General features: G+C 48.1%; 1 protein-coding gene across 1 annotated transcript; it reads right to left on the bottom strand.

Moving 5' to 3' along the window:
- Nucleotides 1–10030: 10030 nt before the first annotated feature.
- LOC135398483 (uncharacterized) lies at nt 10031–11049 on the bottom strand. Its single transcript, XM_064629885.1, has 2 exons — nt 10662–11049; nt 10031–10546 (listed from the first exon to the last, which is right to left on the bottom strand). Exons 1-2 carry the CDS (start codon nt 10884–10886, stop codon nt 10031–10033), a joined length of 741 nt encoding a protein of 246 aa, XP_064485955.1. The 5' UTR covers nt 10887–11049.
- Nucleotides 11050–13076: the final 2027 nt, after the last annotated feature.

The raw sequence follows: 13076 nt of genomic DNA, 5'->3' as shown, positions 1-13076 counted from the left end.
TTTTTATACGCTTTTAGACTTGCCAGGCACGCAGCATTTTTGCTAGTTATATCGGTCCGCTTCGTAGCTATTACAGGTATGTTTTGAAAGTAAATGAACAACAGATATGTGCCCTTAATAATGGTACACCCATGCTCCGCCTTTATACCCTACTGCCATGTGAGTCCTACGATGCTTCTGTGTTTGTGCGCATGTATGAAGTATTTATACTAATAAGAGGCTGTTGTCATGGGTGCGGTTGCAAACATGACCCACAAATTTGATGTTTCCCAGCAGTCGTCTCCCACCCCACCCCGATTAATAACGAAGTATACTTGTGAAATATACTTTTTCTATTCCACTTGCACGAACCACCAAACACGACACATATAACTTGCAAAAACAACAAGCACGTCAGAAACCGTGGTGAGTATTTGTCCGCGTTTATCTTTCAGTCGGTGGACAATTGTCCGGTGAGCAAATGTCCTGGATCCATTATTGACCTCTGATGAGATACAATCAACACAATGAAATGTCTCATACTTACGTTTTACGAGTATGGGATGTATGCTGCAACCTGAACGGCTCCTCGTTCTCAAACCTGAAAGCATCAGTAGATTATTTGCATTCATAATTTGCGAGCAAATTGACAAATAAACTGCACTAATTTTAGTCATGTAAGCTTACTCCTCAGAGTCTCTGCTTTCTGAGACACTGGAGAGCTGAAATGTCGTGTCATGCGGATCATGTGGGCTGCAGAAAGAAAAAAAGAAACATTTCATGGAAACTGCGTTCAATAAGCAAAGCAACAGGATTGTTCAAAGATTACTTTGCCCAGTATGTTATATGTGGTCCCTTCGGTTAATACGTATTTTGACGTAAATAATATCCATGCGCAGTTTTTTGTCAATTTTTTTTCCCCGTTTAGAGTGCATACTGTTTGTCTGTAATACGTACTATTTCAGACTCAACAGTTATGTTGAGCTCCTTTGGTATCGGGGTGGAGCTCCTTAGCAACGGTTGGCTGGTGTCGAGAGGCAAGGCAGGAACCTGTGAGCTTGACATGTTTGGTGGTGTCATCTCAAAGTGGCTGCCCATGCCGCTGTCGCACCACTCGGGCATGCAACTGCTGCTGCTTGCTGAAACCAATGACACCTTACTGGCAGGATTTACAGAAGCCTGTGTAGACACTCTAGGACGGTGCAGATGAGTCTGTGTTCCTAAAAGGCATGTGCAGTTTGTAATATCTACAAACAAAACTAGATGAAGAAACCATATAATACAGAATTTAGGAACATAGATGTGCATACCAAGAGTGCAAGTTGGAACAGCTGTCTGTGTGGCCTTGTCGGTAGCTCCTGCGCCTTTGTCTGGGTTGTATGGCACAAATGTATACTTGAACCCGTATTGGCTTACAGTTTGGTAGGGTATCAGGGGTTGTAAGGGCAACCCGTCAAGCACCAGCACGTTGACTGTAAAAGACGTGGAAATCAAGAGCTATGCTATAGGGAGCTTTCACCTACGTCACTATGTGACGTGGCAGTGACGTGACATTCTCGTAAGCTCCTCCCACTGATGGTCACTTTTCGTGCTAGCGGCGTTGAAAGATGATGAGCTGTGCTATTTTTCGATGCGACAACCATAGATTTCGTAAAAGAAAAATGTGGGAACGAGAATGACGAAGCGTCTTTGGGATAAAAGAAGGGTACGGATGCGTCCGCATTTCAAAACACTATTGAAGGCTTCGTTTTCGAGCAGATGTTAGCATCCTATAGTTAGCCACCACATAATTACACCCTGTATTTTCTATATTTGATGTGCAATGTGTTCATAGCAGTGATGTATTGACATGTTGGGAGAAGTCACAAAGTGATAAAGTAGAAAATAAATCAGACAACATAAAAAGGAAAAAAAATTAAAATGTGGTATTTATGGTAGTGTTAAACTAATTTATCAAAGTGAGTTTAATCATTGTTGCAGTTGAAGCTGCCTTTGTGACGGCATGTTAATGAACTAGATATAATATTCTACATAGATGTTCGCATCAATGAGGGGGAAAAGGTAAGCAGATATGTGACTGAGTTGCTATACATGTCTGCTGGTGACATACCGTCATCAGATATTGACTGTGGCACAGGAAGGAAAGTCCCTCTGCTCTCGCATCTTGCTCCCTCTGAATTGTCTGTCACTAAAAGGGTAAAAAACGACCAAGTGAGATGAAAGATACAGCTGTTGCAAGATATGCGCAATAAGTAAAACGCAAAATAATAAAATCCAGTCCTCGTTTTGTGACAATAGAATGCAGCCAAAATGCAAGGATATGTGTGTGGATAGCGTGTGAATCGTAACATTTCGATCTTGCGCGTTGTGATGTTGTTGTTGGCAACAACAGCTGTTGTTGCCATCCCACCAGCATACTATTCAACCAGGGACGGAGTCTGGGGGAGGGGATCCGGATGTCGTGACCCCACACACACACACACACTCAATTTCAGTCGTTACACAGAGTTTCAGTTGACCCTGGTAGTGGAATAGGATGCTTTCCAGGGCAGCCCCCCCTCCCCCCCCCTCAGAAAAAATATCCTGGATCAACAGCAGTCAAACGCATAGGTGGGCATTTTGGTGGAACCTCACTCGCCCTCACCCTCACGGTCCTCACGGGCGCATGCCCTCACTCGCCCTCACCCTCACGGCCCTCACAAGCGCAAGCCCCCACTCACCCTCACCCTCAGGGCCCTCACGGGCACATGACCTCACTCGCCTTCACTCTCACGGCCCTCACGGGCGCGTGCCCTCACTCGCCCTCACCCTCACGGCCCTCACAAACGCAATCCCTCACTCGCCCTCACCCTCACGGCCCTCAAAAGCGTAATCCCTCACTCGCCCACACCCTCACGGCCCTCAGGGCAACATGCCCTCACTCACCCTCACGGACACACGCCCTCTCTCGCCCTCACCTCACGGCCCTCAAATGTGTGCCTTTACTGGCCCGCGGCTTATTCGCGGCTAACACTGCCAATGTGTCCCACAAAGAAAGTTTTTCCCCACAAGGAAAAGTGTCCCACATGGTTACAGATATGGTTCTGGCACCGCGATAGGAGCCTTTCCGGTTGTTTTAAAGGGCTGTTGTGTCGCGTCCTTCGGGTATTCGGGGCTAACGCTATCAAAGTCCCTGTGGGAAAGTGTCCCATACGGTTACAGATATCGCTTTTGCACCGCGATAGGAGCCTTTTCGGTCGTTTTAAAGGGCTGGTGTGCCACGTTCTTCGGGTGTTCGCGGTCAACACTACCGAAGTCCCTGTGGGAAAGTGTCCCATATGGTTACAGATATCGCTCTTGCACCGCGATAGGAGCCTTTCCGGTCGTTTTAAAGGGCTGGTGTGCCACGTTCTTCAGGTGTTCGCGGTCAACACTACCGAAGTCCTCGTGGGAAAGTCTCCCATATGGTTACAGATATCGCTCTTGCACCGCGATAGGAGCCTTTCCGGTCGCTTGAAAGGGCTGGTGTGCCACGTTCTTCGGGTGTTCGCGGTCAACACTACCGGAGTCCCTGTGGGAAAGTGTCCCATATGGTTACAGATATCGCTCTTGCACCGCGATAGGAGCCTTTCCGGTCGTTTTAAAGGGCTGGTGTGCCACGTTCTTCGGGTGTTCGCGGTCAACACTACCGAAGTCCCTGTGGGAAAGTGTCCCATATGGTTACAGATATCGCTCTTGCACCGCGATTGAAGCCTTTTCGGTCGTTTTAAAGGGCTGGTGTGCCACGTTCTTCGGGTGTTCGCGGTCATCACTACCGAAGTCCCTGTGGGAAAGTGTCACATATGGTTACAGATATCGCTCTTGCACCGCGATAGGAGCCTTTCCGGTCGTTTTAAAGGGCTGGTGTGCCACGTTCTTCGGGTGTTCGCGGTCAACACTACCGAAGTCCTCGTGGGAAAGTCTCCCATATGGTTACAGATATCGCTCTTGCACCGCGATAGGAGCCTTTCCGGTCGCTTGAAAGGGCTGGTGTGCCACGTTCTTCGGGTGTTCGCGGTCAACACTACCGGAGTCCCTGTGGGAAAGTGTCCCATATGGTTACAGATATCGCTCTTGCACCGCGATAGGAGCCTTTCCGGTCGTTTTAAAGGGCTGGTGTGCCACGTTCTTCGGGTGTTCGCGGTCAACACTACCGAAGTCCCTGTGGGAAAGTGTCCCATATGGTTACAGATATCGCTCTTGCACCGCGATAGGAGCCTTTCCGGTCGTTTTAAAGGGCTGGTGTGCCACGTTCTTCAGGTGTTCGCGGTCAACACCACCGAAGTCCTCGTGGGAAAGTCTCCCATATGGTTACAGATATCGCTCTTGCACCGCGATAGGAGCCTTTCCGGTCGCTTGAAAGGGCTGGTGTGCCACGTTCTTCGGGTGTTCGCGGTCAACACTACCGGAGTCCCTGTGGGAAAGTGTCCCATATGGTTACAGATATCGCTCTTGCACCGCGATAGGAGCCTTTCCGGTCGTTTTAAAGGGCTGGTGTGCCACGTTCTTCGGGTGTTCGCGGTCAACACTACCGAAGTCCCTGTGGGAAAGTGTCCCATATGGTTACAGATATCGCTCTTGCACCGCGATAGGAGCCTTTTCGGTCGTTTTAAAGGGCTGGTGTGCCACGTTCTTCGGGTGTTCGCGGTCATCACTACCGAAGTCCCTGTGGGAAAGTGTCACATATGGTTACAGATATCGCTCTTGCACCGCGATAGGAGCCTTTCCGGTCGTTTTAAAGGGCTGGTGTGCCACGTTCTTCGGGTGTTCGCGGTCAACACTACCGAAGTCCCTGTGGGAAAGTGTCCCATATGGTTACAGATATCGCTCTTGCACCGCGATAGGAGCCTTTTCGGTCGTTTTAAAGGGCTGGTGTGCCACGTTCTTCGGGTGTTCGCGGTCAACACTACCGAAGTCCCTGTGGGAAAGTGTCCCATATGGTTACAGATATCGCTCTTGCACCGCGATAGGAGCCTTTCCGGTCGTTTTAAAGGGCTGGTGTGCCACGTTCTTCGGGTGTTCGCGGTCAACACTACCGAAGTTCGTGTGGGAAAGTGTCCCATATGGTTACAGATATCGCTCTTGCACCGCGATAGGAGCCTTTCCGGTCGTTTTAAAGGGCCGGTGTGCCGCGTTCTTCGGGTGTTCGCGGCCAACACTACCGAAGTCCCTGTGGGAAAGTGTCCCATATGGTTACAGATATCGCTCTTGCACCGCGATAGGAGCCTTTTCAACCGCTTTAAAGGGTTCCTGGGCCACGTTTTTCGGAACTAGGGGCGAGCGCTGCATATGTCCTAGTGTAAGCCTTGAAGGTTGTAGCTATGCTAAGAAGGTTGTAGCGAAGCTATGAAAGGTTGTAGTTCGTTGAACTGCGACACAAGGACGCCGCCGGTGTGTCTGCGCATAGCGAGGCTGCGAGAAACCTTCTGATGTTATCGCTTGTTTGAGGCACCTCGGGGCTATAAATGACATAAAGTAAAAAGGATTAGTACGGTGGGTGCAATATAATTTTGCCGCGTATACGGGTGGTAACACGGCGTCCTTGTGATTACGGGTGTTTCTTGTGGCCAGTAACGTATTGCGCCAGTGTCGTGCACCTTCAGTGCTATTTCAAACGTGGTCGTGAACGATGAGCCGTCCGAAGAAGAGCTGCGCAGAGGGCGAACTTGTTAAGGACCCTACGCATGCTGTACCTGGGAGTTTAAAGAAACACTTATCCATTAAAAGCATATCATCAAACCATAAATCCATATCCATGAAATCATATCCATGAAACCATATCATCAAGTAACCAGTCAGCTCAGGACGCTTAGCTGTATTCCCAGCGAGACATAGACGAAATTTTTAAAAATGTGCACACCAGCCCATGTGCACCCCGATGGTAGTTGGGTCATTGGAACCATATCATCAAGTAATCAGTCAGCTTAGAACACTTCGCTGTGTTCCCAGCGCGACATAGACGAAATTTCTAAAAATGTGCACACCAGCCCATGTGCACCCCGCTGGTAGTTGGGTCATTGGAACCATATCATCAAGTAACCAGTCAGCTCAGGACGTTTAGCTGTATTCCCAGCGAGACACAGACGAAATTGCTAAAAATGTGCACACCAGCCCTTTAATGTGCACCCCGCTGGTAGTTGGGTCATTGGAACCATACCATCAAGTAACCAGACAGCTCAGGACGCTTAGCTGTATTCCCAGCGAGACATAGACGAAATTGCTAAAAATATGCACACCAGCCCTTTAATGTACACCCCGCTGGTAGTTGGGTCATTGGAACCATATCATCAAGTAACCAGTCAGCTCAGGACGCTGAGCTGTTTTCCCAGCGATACATAGACGAAATTGCTAAAAATGTGCATACCAGCCCTTTAATGTGCACCCCGCCGGTAGTTGGGTCATTGGAACCATATCACCAAGTAACCCGTGAGCTTAGAAAGCTTCGCTGTGTTCCCAGCGCGATGTAGACGAAATTGCTAAAAACGTGCACACCACCCCTTCAGATGGCTGCGCAGGAAATACAACAAAGCGGTCCCTGCCACGGTCTAGTTTTTTCGTCATTAATAAATAGATACCCTGTCCATCCCACATATGAGGATGAGTGCACTCACCGTAGGCCTCTTGGCTTGAGCGTCGTCAATAGGCTTCGCGTTACTGAAGGCCTCACGTGTGAGTGCCTTCATAATTTGCGCAAGCCTCGTATGGGTCATTTGACCTCATTTCTGAGTGCACTCATAGTGACCTCACACCCCTCAGGCCTCTCCAGTGACTTCACTCACACAGACCTGGCGCCCCTCAGACCTCATGAGTGCACTCACAAGAGGTCTCATGAGGGGCAAAACCTCATGAGTGCACTCACAGGAGACCTCATGAGGGGCAAAACCTCATGAGTGCACTCACAGGAGAGCTCATGAGGGGCAAAACCTCATGAGTGCACTCACAGGAGACCTCGTGAGGGGCAAAACCTCATGAGTGCACTCACGGATGGCCTCATCGCGGGCTTGCCCTCACTCACCCTCACCTCAAAGGCGTGAGGTGAGGGTGAGGGGCACTCATGAGGGCCCTCATGAGTGAGTTCGCCCAGCTATGGTCAAACGTTGGTTATTTTTCGCATGTGCGACGTCAACACATAGCATGGAATTCACGATGTTCGGCTGGTTCGGCGATACACGATTCCGTTTGGGACAAGGCAGGGAAGACGCCACGGCAGGCCTGGAAAGGCGATGTACGCAACAATTACAACATGCGGTTGGTTCAGTACTCATTCGCGGTACGCCCGCGGCACACGGTTCGAAGTTTCGCGGGCTCATATAAAATATACTGACCTCAGAACTATGCACATCAGATTCGTTACTGATGTTAAGACCGTTGTCGCCAGAAGTTGCTCCGAAGATCGTGGGGACGGCTCCTACATCAAGCCGCATCTTCTTTGGCGCCATCCCGAACCGCGCTTGCAGAAGATCCCTGACCATATATGCGTCATCAGCGAAATGTGCGGAACACACTCGTTTCACATTCAGGACTTTCGTTGAAGACGCTTCGAGTGTGTGATTCTCGATGGTTGCTTCCCATTTACGCTTCGTCCTTTGGGGTATAAAAACTCAGATTGCCATTGACAACAGACCTGTTGTTACACCCAGGCACGCTACAATAGTTTCCACCATTCGGCATGTTCCGTAGGTGTAACGATGATAAATTCACGAAACACAGAACGATAGTGTACTAGGCAAGCTCAAGGTGCCAAGTGATTTTATTTAGGTCGAGTCATCCCAGCTTCCCTTTGCTCTCGAAATGAGAACGCAAAGGTGGATTGACACCGTTTCTCTAAACCAGCAAGTAGGCCGCTTTACAGTCACTATATAAGCTACGCTTACAGTATCGACACTGAGCTACGCCGACGAACACGGCGGCCATTTTGTGGCGTAGCTGTCCTGGCAGCAAAGTGGTTCCTGTTTCGGTTTCTCTCAGTTATGACGTTATGATACGGTCCCCGTACAGTTTCCGCTCACTTCGGGTGAGCCGTAGGTATGATTTGCTTTCTCGCGTCGATCTCTGCGGGTGCTCGAAGTTTCGTGTGTGTTGATAGGATCTACATTGCGTTGTGTCTTTGAAACTGATTTAATTTGAAGATAAGTTCCAGTTTGAGTGGGCGATTGTAGACTTTGACACTGCCGTTGTAGTTGTGATTACAGTGACTGTAATTGTGATAAGTGTCGAGAGGATCTACACTGCGTTGTGAGCTTGAAACTGATTTTATTTGAGGATCAGTTCCAGTTTGAGTGGACAACTGTATTCTGACACCGCCGTTGGTTGTGATGTCTGTTCTGATAGGATCTACACTGCGTTGTGCGTTTGAAACTGATCGTATTTGAAAATTAGTTCGTTTGAGTGGACGATTGTGGTCTGACAGCGCCGTTGGTTGTGATATGTGTTCTGATAGGATCTACATCGCGTTGTGCATTTGAAACTGATCTTATTTGAAAATTAGTTCGTTTGAGTGGACGATTGTGGTGTGACAGCGCCGTTGGTTGTGATATGTGTTCTGATAGGATCTACATTGCGTTGTGCGTTTGAAACTGAACATCCAGTTTGAGTGTAGTCTTTGACACTGCCGTTGTGGTTGTGATATGTGTTGAGAGGATCTACGTTGCGTTGTGCGCTACAAACTGATTTAATTTGAAGATAGGTAGCTTGCAGTTTGAGTGGACGGTTGTAGACTAAACCACCGTTGATTGTGATGATTTTGGTATGTGCATAAACTGACAAAGCCGCAGACAAACACACAACTAGCTGTCTGTACAGCCAGCTGTGTAGCAAAATACAAAAACTTTATTCTCCCAACAGCAGCTTAAGTGCAGTGTGTAGCTTAAGAATTGTATAAGGGTTTTCGAAACACGCAGCATGGCCTCTGTGTAAGGCAAGTGGTGTGGCCCTGAAAAGGGCCTTTTTCTTCTCAGCCGTCTTGCAGATCACCGATGGTATTACTTGACTCGCTCAGCAAGTACTCTCATGGCTACACTCTTGCTGCCACATTTTGATGGCGCAGCACGTGGTGCACAGTTTATCTTCCTGAGGGCAATACGCATCCGCAGGCTCAGGAATTTGTCCACTACTTTCCTAGCAATCCCGTGGCAGGACGGATGTGAAGGGGCAGACTGCCGCACGATCTCAGCAAGAACTGACATCGATATGTTCAAGATAGTGTCTTCGTGCTGTCGAAACACCTTTTCTGTGTGCTGCAACAAGTTGACAACTTTTTTCGCTGGCCGGCAAAGTGGGTTTTTCTCACCGGCACCACAATATGATTTGAATTGAAGCAATTCGTCATCCTTGTCCACCAAGTCGTCTTCCAAAAATGCTTTGCATGCTGCACAGAGCCTGTGTAGTCCGGCCACACTTTTGGTAGCATACCCTGCTACGTAGCAGAGTGACTGAGCTTCAAGGGCATCCAGTGTCACGGTCTCCTCCCACTCCAGCAATTCGGGTTCCACACTTGCAACACTGTCATTTTTGCTGTGGCTCTCCTCTCGTGCAAGTCCTTTTCGGAGTTCAACAAACTCCAACAGATCAGAGCGGTCACTGACATGGTAGCTGCCTTTACGACTTGGCCGGAAATACTGCGACAGCATTATGAGTCGTAAGGTTAGCTTGAACTCGAGCGGCCGAGGTACAGGGTTCTTTGCACGTACACAGGAAAAGAGGTTCTCCAGTGCATCCTGGCTCAGTCGGCCAAGCATGACAAACTTGAAGTTGCACTTTTTCACCAGCTCCGGTGGCGCAGCGGTAACGCGTGCGCTTGGAGACTGGGAGGTCCGCGGTTCGAATCCGCGGGCCGGCTGTGCCGTCTGGGGTTTTTCCTGGGTTTCCCTCAGATGTGTAATAGGCGTATGCCGGCACAGTTCCCCTGACGCAGCTATCCTGACGGCCCATCGACGCAGCTATCCTCCCCCCGAGCGGATTCCGCTCGGTCTTCCACTTCACCCTTTTCCTCTCCTCCTCTCCACCACCTTTCCCTTCCCGAGAAACATGCCGCCTAATCAGGCAGGCAGACCTCTCGGGTTCCTCCCAACGACACTCCTCCTCCTCCCTCCTCGCACTTTTTCAACAGAAGGTCCTGCAATTGCACTGCACACATAGATGAAACCATGATGCCTGCTTTGACAGGTTTGTAGCATCCATTTTGAGATTCCTTTTTTATCTTCACAGCCGACATTAACCTTGCACATACCTCAAGAAAGCACACAGCATCTTGATGTTTGTTTTCCTTGAAGTTGCTCAGACCTGTGGAAACCGACCTCGATGACATGAGGCAGAACCACTTGTCCACCTGCTCCAAAAACCAGGCAGTGGTCACGGCTTCCTTTTCGAGTTTCCCAAGCTGTACAAGAACCCTGATGGCAGCAGCTACTGCATGGTTCAGAACAGCCACGGCAGATGACACGTTCATTTTTTCATAGTGGCTCGGGTATTTCAGCTTGAGGTGGGGTGCAAGTTTAAGGTCGTGTTCTGCGTCAATTTCAGCAACCTTCCTGATGTGGCGTACTGACACCTGTAAATGAGAATCAAGACATAAGAGCAAATACACAGTATTATGTAACCAATACGTTGCACATAATAACATCAAGCACAACATTTATTAACTTGCAGAACGTTATGCGACCTACCTCATCAGATGGAAGATTCTCTGCTTTGACGACATTCGGTGGGATGTGAATGGATTGACCCCTTATGAGGTGGCCACGAAGGTTTTTCAAGATATGTGGAGGATCCGCGAGGAAGTACAACCTACGCTCCGTGCTGCACGGGTGGACGCAGGACACACTTGCTCCAGACGCCCTCGTAGCCCCAATCCCGCAGAGTTTCCACAGGGCTTTGTTGCTGGGACCCATGTCGGAAATAATGGCATTGACTTGAGCGCCGACAGCCTCGCATTTCTTTGTTACTTCAAAGACGAAATCCTTCAGGAAGGATCCGTCGATTGAGTCTCCTGTAAGATGTCAGAATGTCTCGTATTGAGCTTTTGCTTGTGAACTATGCTCTATGAAAAGAAAACATCACAGGTTGGAAACAAACCTGAAAAGTGGTATGCTATCACTTGCTTCCATCTGGACGACAGGCCGGCCAGCATGATGACAAGTCCGTGTGTTGCCAAGCCTGGTTCCTTGTTGCTGCGGCTCGAGAGTGGTCCTGTTGCTTGTCCTATTACGACTTTCTGTGTGGGGTCGAAATCCAAGCCAGGTGTCAACTGCATTTCGTCGACTAGGATTGCGCAGTGGCGCTCTTCTGGTCGCATTTGCTCCAGCTTTAAGTGCAGGTAGGAGCTCCTCAAGAATACCTAGTGACATGAAAAATGTTCACACTGTGTTCATTACTTTGAAGTGCCATTAAAATGTGTGTTGCTCATATCAACACGACATGTTCACCTGTGCATGTTGATAACCTTAATTCTATACCTGGACTGAACTTGACATTTTCAATTTTTCTTTGTAAGGTCCTTTCTGATGGTAGTGGCAGAAGTTCATCCTTGACAAAATCATATCCCCCACGGCCACATGCAAGTCTTGTCTTCAAGGCTTTGAGGACAGTTCGGTCATCCCACCTGAGAAAACGAAGGCTCTGTGAAAGAGGGTACACTACAGAAATTTTATTGCACTTGCTGTGTGGCGTTCTAGAGAAGTGAGAGAGAATAATATCCTACCTATTTGCTCGTGCAAACCTAATGTTCTCCATGCTTCTCAGCTGGTCGGGTGCCAGGCGCAGTCGTGGGTCTTCTGAAAATAAAGAGCCAACATTAAGCAGTGGGTTCACCATTTCCAAAAAGCACCTCTCACTTTCAAGAGCCTCCAGTTTCTGCTCCAATTGACGGACTTTTTTTTGTGCAACGTTCAGCCGGCGTCTCAGATCAGCAACCAAGAATTCATGTTGACACGGTTTACCACAACAGTACAGGCGGTCCTGATAAGATGGTATGTCAACTGCGTTGCTGCAGCTGGGCAGGACATCTACTGAACGAAATGAGTTCTGTGAGAGTGTTGCAAATTACTTTGGAAGAGTTTGCAGACACTCGATATCGTTTCGTTGTTCATAATCCATTTTCACGTGTACAAGAACTCTTACCAGTGTCAGCAATTAGAGAGCTGGACAGCAGTCCACTCGCATCCAGGGAACGGTTTGAATCATAGATTTCAGCTACAAAAATATTTGTCAATCATCAGTCATCAAGAAATAAAAATCATACTTGCTACTGGGAGTGGCACTTACAATGGGTCGCCGAGACTGAGGAAATGTTGGCCTCCCTTTCACCTTCATTGTAGAACAGTACGTGGTCTGTTGGGAAACATGATATTGTCTCAAGTCATGTAACAAAAGCAATTCATTGACACACAGGCATATTTCATTTCACAAACCTAACCAACTACTGTGTGATGTAATATAAATGGGATTCTTGTGTCATCTTCTCAGATGTCTCATTTTTCAAACCTGTTCCAGCTACACCGAATGGAATCAACGGAATTATGCAAAAATAAACTACCACATGTCCAACTTTCAGTTTACTTACCAGGAAGGAACACCGGTTGATCGATATGGTTCATGAAAATGTACTCCTGTGTAGCGCAAGGGTACAGCTCAACAGTTTCATCTTCGAGTGGCATTTCTACGTGGAATTGAGAAAAATTAGCAACTGGTTGTTGTTTTTCTCTCCTTTTGTGTAAAATTAACAGCATCAAGGTCAATCTGAATTTTCATTTCTTACACTTATTCATAATCTTTAATACATACCACTTGTACAGGCTGTCGTATCTTCCATTGCTGCAGTCTCACCAACTACTACATGACCTGTAAAACATTTACTACATGATCTCTCGTATGTGGCGTGATCTGAGAGCTGGGATAGAAAGTGAGATGTAGTACCAGTGTATGAGTGTGACGGATCAATCACCATCAATTCATGTGCAACGGAGGGCTCAACACTCACACTTGTGAATTCTGGGACTTCTGTGTGAAAGAATGACTCAGTTAATTATGTAAGTCACTTTTCTTCTTTGAATAACAGACACTCGTGCTTGAATGCATGCACC

The sequence above is a fragment of the Ornithodoros turicata genome, chromosome 6, assembly GCF_037126465.1.
Source record: "Ornithodoros turicata isolate Travis chromosome 6, ASM3712646v1, whole genome shotgun sequence".
Classification (NCBI taxonomy): Eukaryota; Metazoa; Arthropoda; class Arachnida; order Ixodida; family Argasidae; genus Ornithodoros; species Ornithodoros turicata.
This window is presented reverse-complemented; position numbering and strand designations above follow the sequence as displayed.

Bases quoted from the DNA above. Each gene is read 5' to 3' on its own strand.
- LOC135398483 (XM_064629885.1), bottom strand. From the start codon at position 10,886: ATGGGTCCCAGCAACAAAGCCCTGTGGAAACTCTGCGGGATTGGGGCT. The intron at 10,547-10,661 runs GTAGGTCGCATA...TCTCATTTACAG, and splicing joins AGAATCTTCCATCTGATGAG to GTGTCAGTACGCCACATCAG.